The sequence below is a fragment of the Ursus maritimus genome, unplaced genomic scaffold (genome assembly GCF_017311325.1).
Source record: "Ursus maritimus isolate PB19 unplaced genomic scaffold, ASM1731132v1 scaffold_12, whole genome shotgun sequence".
Classification (NCBI taxonomy): domain Eukaryota; kingdom Metazoa; phylum Chordata; class Mammalia; order Carnivora; family Ursidae; genus Ursus; species Ursus maritimus.
The window spans coordinates 63,342,254-63,350,854 of NW_024423564.1; the positions used below are offsets into that span (position 1 = coordinate 63,342,254).

At 34.2% G+C, this 8,601-nt stretch overlaps 1 protein-coding gene across 1 annotated transcript in view; it reads right to left on the minus strand.

Moving 5' to 3' along the window:
- The window catches only part of CUNH1orf185 (chromosome unknown C1orf185 homolog), a 33,376-nt gene extending 31,303 nt beyond the window's left edge, over window positions 1-2,073 (minus strand). Inside the window, exon 1 of the mRNA XM_008699222.1 lies at window positions 2,058-2,073. Within this exon, the coding sequence (XP_008697444.1) occupies window positions 2,058-2,073 (16 nt within the window). The remainder of the gene's footprint in view (window positions 1-2,057) is intronic.
- Window positions 2,074-8,601: the final 6,528 nt, after the last annotated feature.

The following is an 8,601-nucleotide window of genomic DNA, read 5'->3' on the forward strand; positions in this document are numbered from 1 at the left end:
TATATATATATATATATATATATATATATATACACACAAATTTAACATATCCTTTAACATATCTGTCTAGATTTAGACAGATATGTTAAAGGATATACAGATAGATATACAGAAGTATTTAAAGGATATAGATAGGGGCACCTGGGTGGCTCAGTCATTAAGCGTCTGCCTTCGGCTCAGGGCGTGATCCCAGAGTCCTGGGATCGAGCCCCACATCAGGCTCCTCCACTGGGAGCCTGCTTCTTCCTCTCCCACTCCCCCTGCCTGTGTTCCCTCTCTCGCTGGCTGTCTCTCTGTCAAATAAATAAATAAAATCTTTAAAAAAAATAAAGGATATAGATAGATATAGATGTTACCTATATACACCTATATCTATATCTTTTCCCAGAATTACTAGGAACCTGTACCAGGAGAATTTTAAGATTATTTTTTGCAATAATTCCAGAACTACAAGTCCTGTTTTATTTTTTGAGTATTCACAAATTACTATTTATTATACTCTTTTAGTGTTTTGCCAGATTCCAGTCTCAGATTTACTCCAATTTAACAAAAATCTTTTCTTTTTTCTTAAAGATTTTATGTATTTATTTGAGAGAGAGAGAGAGCGGGGAGGAGCAGAGGGAGAGGGAATGGGAGGGGAAAGAATCTCAAGCAGACTCTGTGCTGAGTGTGGAGCCCCATGTGGGGCTTGATCTCGCAACTCTGAGATCATGGAGATCATGACCCAAGCCAAAACCAAGAGTTTGTCACTTAACTAACTGAGCCACTCAGGCACCCCATCAACAAAAATCTTTTGAACACCAAATATGTGTAGAATACTGTTTCAGATATTAAGTGAGGGATAAAAAGCCATTTAAATAAGAATGAATCCTTGCCCTAAAGGTTTAAAAATATAATGAGATTTAAGCAAGCCTCATATGAAACCAGTATAAAAAGTTGACTGTACTTTTTTAGTTGGTGTTTGTTTCAAGTGGTTATAAGACTAGATTTATCTGTGAATATAGAAAAGTTACTTATTGTGCTGGCTGGACTTTAATGTTCTTATTTGAAAAATGGGAGTCATACTATCTATTTTACACAATTAGGATTAGAAATAAATGAGATAGTGTTGCAAGGAATTAATAACATAAAAAAAGCAGGAAGACATCTCAAACTTAACATGCATATACAAGGCCATAAAGCAAGAAAGACTCAACAAGTTTTATAGCATCATTATTATACAAAACACATTCTCTGAAAAAAATGCAATTAATTTTGAAATTAATAACCTAATATATACCCTAAGAAAAGCTCCCATACTTGTGGAAATTTAAAATCACACTGTAAATAACTCACACATTAAATAAGAAATGAGTGGAAGTTTGAAAATACACAGAAGTAATCAATAATGATATGTACAAATACTTGTAGCAACAAAGCTGGAGCCAAATTTAAGGGAAATGTATGGCCCTAAATGCATACATTAGAAAAGAAAGCTGAAAAATAATGAGCTTATTATTCAAATTACAAGTTGAAAAAGACCAGCAAAATAAGCCCAAATAACATAGAGAAAAGGAATAAATAATGAACAGAAATTAATGGGATAAAAATTAAGATTTTTGGTAATGACTAAGATTGACAAATCTCTAGTTAGATTAACAAAGAAGTAAAAAAAGGTATAATGAAGCTATTTAAAATGAAGAAAGAACATAATTACAATTACGTCAGAGATTAAAATAAGAAAATACTTTGAACAGATCTATGCTAATACATTTAAAAACTTATACAAAATTATATGTACCTAAAAAGTGACTTACAAAAAGTGACTCAAGAAGTAATAGAAAACCTAAATGAACATGTATCCATTAAACTGAATCAGTAGTTACAAAATTTCCCCCAAAGAAAACAGCAGGCCCCAATAACTTTACAATTTCTACTGTATACCCATGATTCAAGTATTTCTTATCTTATACAAGCTCTTCCAGAAAATAGAAAGAGATTGCCGGTTGTTTGTCCCAATACATTTTCCTCTTCTTCCCAGGCAAAAAGCTAGACTACCATGTCCCAGCTTCCCATACCATTAGGTGAAGCCATATGACTGAGTTCTAACCAATGGAATTTGAATGAAAGTGATGTCACAAAAACCTCTCAAGCACTTTTCTCCATGTTCTTTCTCCTTTTAGGCTTGACTGGAATGGAAATTATCCCCAGGGAAACTTGGAGCCACGTGTCACCGTGGATCTAATTAACATTTATAGAACACTCAACCCAAATAAAATGAAAACACAGCATTATCAGGATTTGTGGGATGCCACTAAAACAGAACTTAGAGGAAAACTTACAACAAAAACCTGCAATATTAGGAAAAAATGTGTGAAAAAACCTTTAAAACTAAATAAAGTAGAGCAGATTAAGCCCAAAGTAAACAGAAGAAAAAGAATATTAAAAACTAAAGTGAAAACCAATGAAATAGAAAACAAAACAATCCAGATGGTAAAAACTAGTAACAGATATGCAAAAAATAAAGAAAATGGAATCTAGGTATATCACTAAAGAAAGCCAACAAACCATGGAAGAGAGCCAGAGAAGAAAGGATCTAGGAAATCTACACAAACAACCATAAAACAATAACAAAATGGCAATAAATACATATCTATCAACAATTACTTTGAATGTAAATGGACTAACTGCTCCAATCAAAAGACATAGGGTAAAAAAGTAGATAAAAAAACCCAAGACCCATCTATATGCTGCCTACAAGAGACTCATTTCAGACCTAAAGATACCTGAAGATTCAAAGTGTGGAGATGGAGAAACAGTCATCATGCAAATGGATGTCAAAAGAAAGCCAAAGTAGCAATACTTATATTGGACAAAATAGACTTTAAAACAAAAATTATAACAAGAGACAAAGAAGGACACTATATAATAATAAACAAGACAATCCATCAAGAAGATATAACAATTGTAAATATTTATGCATCCAATATGGGAGCACCCAAATACTAAAATAGTTAATAGCAAACATAAGGAAAATAATTGATAGTAATACAATAATAGTAGAGGACTTTAACACCCCACTTACATTGATGGACAGATTATCCAAACAGAAAATAAATAAGGAAACAGTGGTTTTCAATGACACACTGGCCCAGATGGAATGAACAGATATTCAGAACATTCCATCCTAAAGCAGCAGAATACACATTCTTTTCAAGTGCACATGGAACATTCTCCAGAAGAGATCACATATTAGGCCACAAGATAAGTCTCAAATTTGAAAAAAGTCGAAGTCATACCATGCATCTTTTCTGACCACAACACTATGAAACTAGAAATTAACCACGAAAAAATCTGGAAAGATCACAAATACATGGCAGTTAAATAACATGCTACTAAACAACGAATGGGTCAACCACAAACTAAAAGAAGATATAAAGAAGTACATGGAAACAAATGAAAATAAAAACACAACAATCTCAAATCTTTGGGATGCAGCAAAAGCAATTCTAAGAGGGAAGTTAATAGCAATACAGGCCTACCTCAAGAGGAAAGAAAAATCTCAAATAAACCAACTAACCTTATGTCTAAAGGAGCTAGAAAAAGAACAAACAAAACCCAAACCCAGCAAAAGGAAAGACATAATAATATTAAATATTAGAGCAAAAATAAGCAATTTAGAAACTAAAAACAACAACAACAACAGATCAATGAAACCAGGAACTGGTTCTTTGAAAAGATCAACAAAATTGATAAACCTTTAGCCAGACTTATCAAAAGAAGGGGGGCAAGGGACAAAGAGAGAAAGAACCCAAATAAAATCACTAATGAAAGAGGAGAAATAACAACCAACACCACAGAAATACAAACAACTGTAACAGAATATTATGAAAACCTATATGCCAACAAAATAAACAACTCAGACAAAATGGATAAATTCCTAGAAACATATAACCTACCAAAACTAAAGTAGGAAGAAATAAAAAATTTGAACAGATCTATTATTAGCAATGAAACTGAATAAGTAATAAAAAAAATCCCCCCAAAATAAAGATCCAGGATCAGACAGCTTCACAGGCAAATTCTGCCAAACATTTAAAGAGAGCTAATGCCTAGGCTTCTCATACTATTCCAAAAAAAAAGAAACGGAAGGAAAACTTTCAAATTCTTTCTATGAGGCCAGCATTATCCTGATACCAAAACCAGATAAAGATATCACAAAAAAAGAGAACTACAGGCCAGTATCTCTGATGAACATAGATGCAAAAATCTCAACAAAAGATTAGCAAACCGAATCCAACAATACATTAAAAAAATCAGTTATGAGAATCAAGTGGAATTTATTCTGGGAATGCAAGGGTGGTTCAATATAGATAAAACAATCAATGTAATATGTCACATCAATAAGAGAAAGGATAAAAAACAGAGGATCGTTTCTTTTATTTAAGTTTTTATTTATATTCCAGTTAGTTAACATGCAGTGTAATATTAATTTCAGGTGTACAATATAGTGATTGAACACTTCCATACAACACCCAGTGCTCATCACAAGGGCACTCCTTAATCCCCATCATCTCTTTAACGTTCCCCCCTACCCACCTCCATTCTGGTAACCATCACTTTGTTCTCTATAGTTAACAGACTGCTTCTTGGTTTGTCTCTCTCTCTCTCTTTCCCTTTGCTCATTTGTTTTGTTTCTTATATTCCACATATTAGTGAAATCATATTGTATTCATCTTTCTCTGACTTATTTCACTAGTATAATACTCTCTAGCTCCATCCATGTCACTACAAATAACAAGATTTCATTTTTATGGCCAAATAATATTTCATGATATATTTTTTTATATGTGTGTGTATATATATATACACATACATACATACATACTATCTCTTTATCCATTCATCAGTTGATGGACACTTGGGCTCTTTCCATAATTTGGCTATTGTAGATAATGCTACTATAAATATCAGGATGCATGTATCCCTTTGAACACATTTAATGCAATCCCGATCAAAATACCAACAACATTTTTCACAGAGCTAGAACAAACAATCCTAAAATTTGTATGGAGCCACAGAAGACTCCAAATAGCAAAAACAATTTTGGGGGGAAAAAAAAAAGCAAAATGAGGCACCATAATTCTGGACTTCCAGTTATATTACAAAGCTATAATGATTTAAATGGTAAGGTACTAGCATAAAAACAGACACATAGATCAATAGAACAGACTAGAAAACCCAGAAATAAACTCACAATTATATGATCAATTAATCTTCAACAAAGAAGGAATGAATATACAATAAGAAAAAGACAATCTCTTCAACAAATGATGTTGGGAAAACAGGACAGCCACATGTAAAAGAATGAAGCTGGACCACTTTCTCTGACCATATACAAAAATAAATTCAAAATGGATTAAAGACCTATATGTGAGACCTGAAACCATAAAAATTCTAGAAGACAGCACAGGCAGTAATCTCTCTGACATTGGCTCTAGCAACATTTCTCTAGATATGTCTCCTGAGGCAAGGGAAATAAAAGAAAAAATAAGCTATTGAGACTACATCAAAATAAAAATCTTCTGCATAGCAAAGGAAATAACCAACAAACTAAATGGCAACCTATGGAATGGAAGAAGATCATTTGCAAATGACATATCTGATAAAGGGTTAGTGTCTAAAATATATAAAGAACTGATAATAACTCAACACCCTAAAATCAAATTATCCAGTTAAGAAATGAACAGACATTTCTCCAAAGAAGACATCCAGATGGCCAACAGACACATGAAAAGATGCTCAACACCACTGATCATCAGGGAAATGCGAATCAAAACCACAATGAGATATCACCTCTCACCTCCCAGGATGGCTAGAGTCAAAAACACAAGAAATAAGTGTTGGAAAGGATGTGCAGAAAAAGGAACCTTCTTGCACTGTTGGTGGGAACACAAACTGGTGTAGCTACTGTGGAAGACAGTATGGAGTTTCCTCAAAAAGTTAAAAATAGAACTACCCTTTGATCCAGTGTTTTCACTACTGGGTATTTACCCCCAAAATACAAAAACACTAATTATGATGGATACATGCACCCTTATGTTTATTGCGGCATTAGTTTCAGCAGCCAAACCGTGGAAGCAGGCCAAGGGTTCATCACTAGCTGCATCGATGAAGAAGATGTGGTATACCAACAGATATATGAAAAGATGCTCAACATCACTCATCATCAGGGAAATGTATTTCAAAACCACAATGACTTATCACCCTACACCTGTTAGAATCGCTAAAATCAGGAAGACAAGAAACAGCAAATGTTGGCAAGGATGTGGAGAGAAAGGAACCCTGCACTGTTGATGGGAATGTAAATTGGTAAAACCACTGCGGAAAACAGTATGGAGGTTCCTCAAAAAATTACAAATAGAATTACCATATATACCCATAATTCCACTTTGGGGCATTTACCCAGGGAAAATGAAAACACTAATTCCAAAAGATATATGCACCCCCAGGTTTATTTCAGCATGACTACAATTGCCAAGATATGGAAGCAACCTAAATGTCCATTAGTAAACGAATGAATAAGTAAAATGTGGTGTATATATACAAAGGAATATTACATGGCCATAAAAAGGATGAGATCATGCCATTTTGAGACAACATGGATGGACCTAAAAGGTATTATGCTAAATGAAATAAGTCAGATAAGAAAGACAAATATCATATGATCCCACTCATAAATGGAATCTGAAAAAAATGAATAAACAAACAAAAAGAATCAGAACTATAAATACAAAGAACAAACTGATGATTGCCAGAGGGGCGGGGGGTGGGAAGTGGGCAAAATGGATGAATGGGAAAGGTAGATACAGGCCTTCAGTTATGGAAATTAGTAGGTCACAGGAATAAAAATCAGAGCATAAGGAATATACTCAACGATATTGTATTAGCTATGTAATAGGGTAGATGGTAGCTATACTTGTGGTGAACATAGTATAATGTATAAACTTGTCAAACTTAGTGAAGTTGTACACCTGAAACTAAAGTAACATTGTCAATTGTACTAAATTAAAAAAAAAAAGATGTAAGATACACACACACACACACACACACATACACACACACAGTGGAATGTTACTCAGCCATAAAAAGGAATGAAATATTGCCATTTGCAACACAGCAGATGGATCTAGAGGGCATAATGCTAAGTGAAATAAGTCAATCAGAGAAAGACAAATACCATATGATTTCACTCATATGTGGAATTTAAGAGACAAAACAAATGAGCAAAGGAAAGAAGAGACAAACAGGCATGCCCGGGTGGCTCAGTTGGTTAAGTATCTGACTCTTGATCTCAACTCAGATCTTGATCTCGGGGTTGTGGGTGTAGGCCCTGCATTGGGCTCTGTGCTAGGTGTGGAGCCTACTTTAAAAAAAGAAAAGAAAAGAAAAGAAGAGACAAACAAAAAAAGCAGAACAAACTGGTAGTTACCAGAGGAGAGGTTGGTAGGGGATGGGTGAAATAGGTGAAAGGGATTAAGAGTATATTTATTGTGATGTGCACTGAGTAATGTATAGAGTTGCTAAGTCACTACATTTTATACCCAAAACTAATATAACAACATATCTTAATTATACTAGCCTTTTTTAAAGTAAAAAAAAAAATGTTAAATTAAAACTTGTGCTCTTCAAAAGATACTACTAAGAGAATGAAAAGACAAGCTACAGACTGGGAGAAAATCTTAGCAAAGCACGTATCTTATTAAGGACTTACACCCAGAATATCACAGAGCTCTCAAAACTCAGCAATAAGAAAACAAACAGTCCAATTAAAAGTGAGCAAATGATATGAACAGACCCTTCACTGAATAAGATATACATGTGGCAAATAAGCATATGAAATGATTCTCCATATCATTAGACATTAGAGAAAGACAAATTAAAATCATAATGAAATATCACTACGCACCCATTAGGATGGCTAAAATTAGAAAGATTGACCATACCAAAGGTCAGCAAGGATGGGGAGGAAATGGAATTCTCATACATTGCTGGTGGGAATGTACAATGGTAGAATCACTTTGGAAATAGTTTCATGAGACGTTAAACATATACCTACCATGTGATTCGCTGTTCTAGTTCTAATTATCCAATAAAAAAGGAAATATATGTTCACACAATTTTTATAGCAGCTTTATTTGTACTAGCCAAAAACTGTGTGGTAGGCAGAATTCTAAGATGGCCCCAGATTCCCAGCCCCTGGTATACACGCATATTTTCCCAGTTATTCAAGAAGCACTAATCTATGTACTACTATTAAAGGATTTTGCAGATGTTATTCAAATCCCAAGTCAATTGAGTTTAAGATAGGGAGATGATCCATGCCTTAAACTTATGAGTAAGATAGGGAGATGATCTGAGTGGGCCTGGGCTAATCACATAAGCCCTTTAAATCTGGGCCCAGAGGTCTTCAAAAAGTTAAAAATAGAACTACCTTATGACCCAGCAATTGCACTACTAGGTATTTACCCAAAGGATACAAAAATACTGATCCAGAGGGGCACGTGCATCCTGATGTTTATGGCAGCATTATCAATAAGAGCCAAATTATGGGAAGAGCTG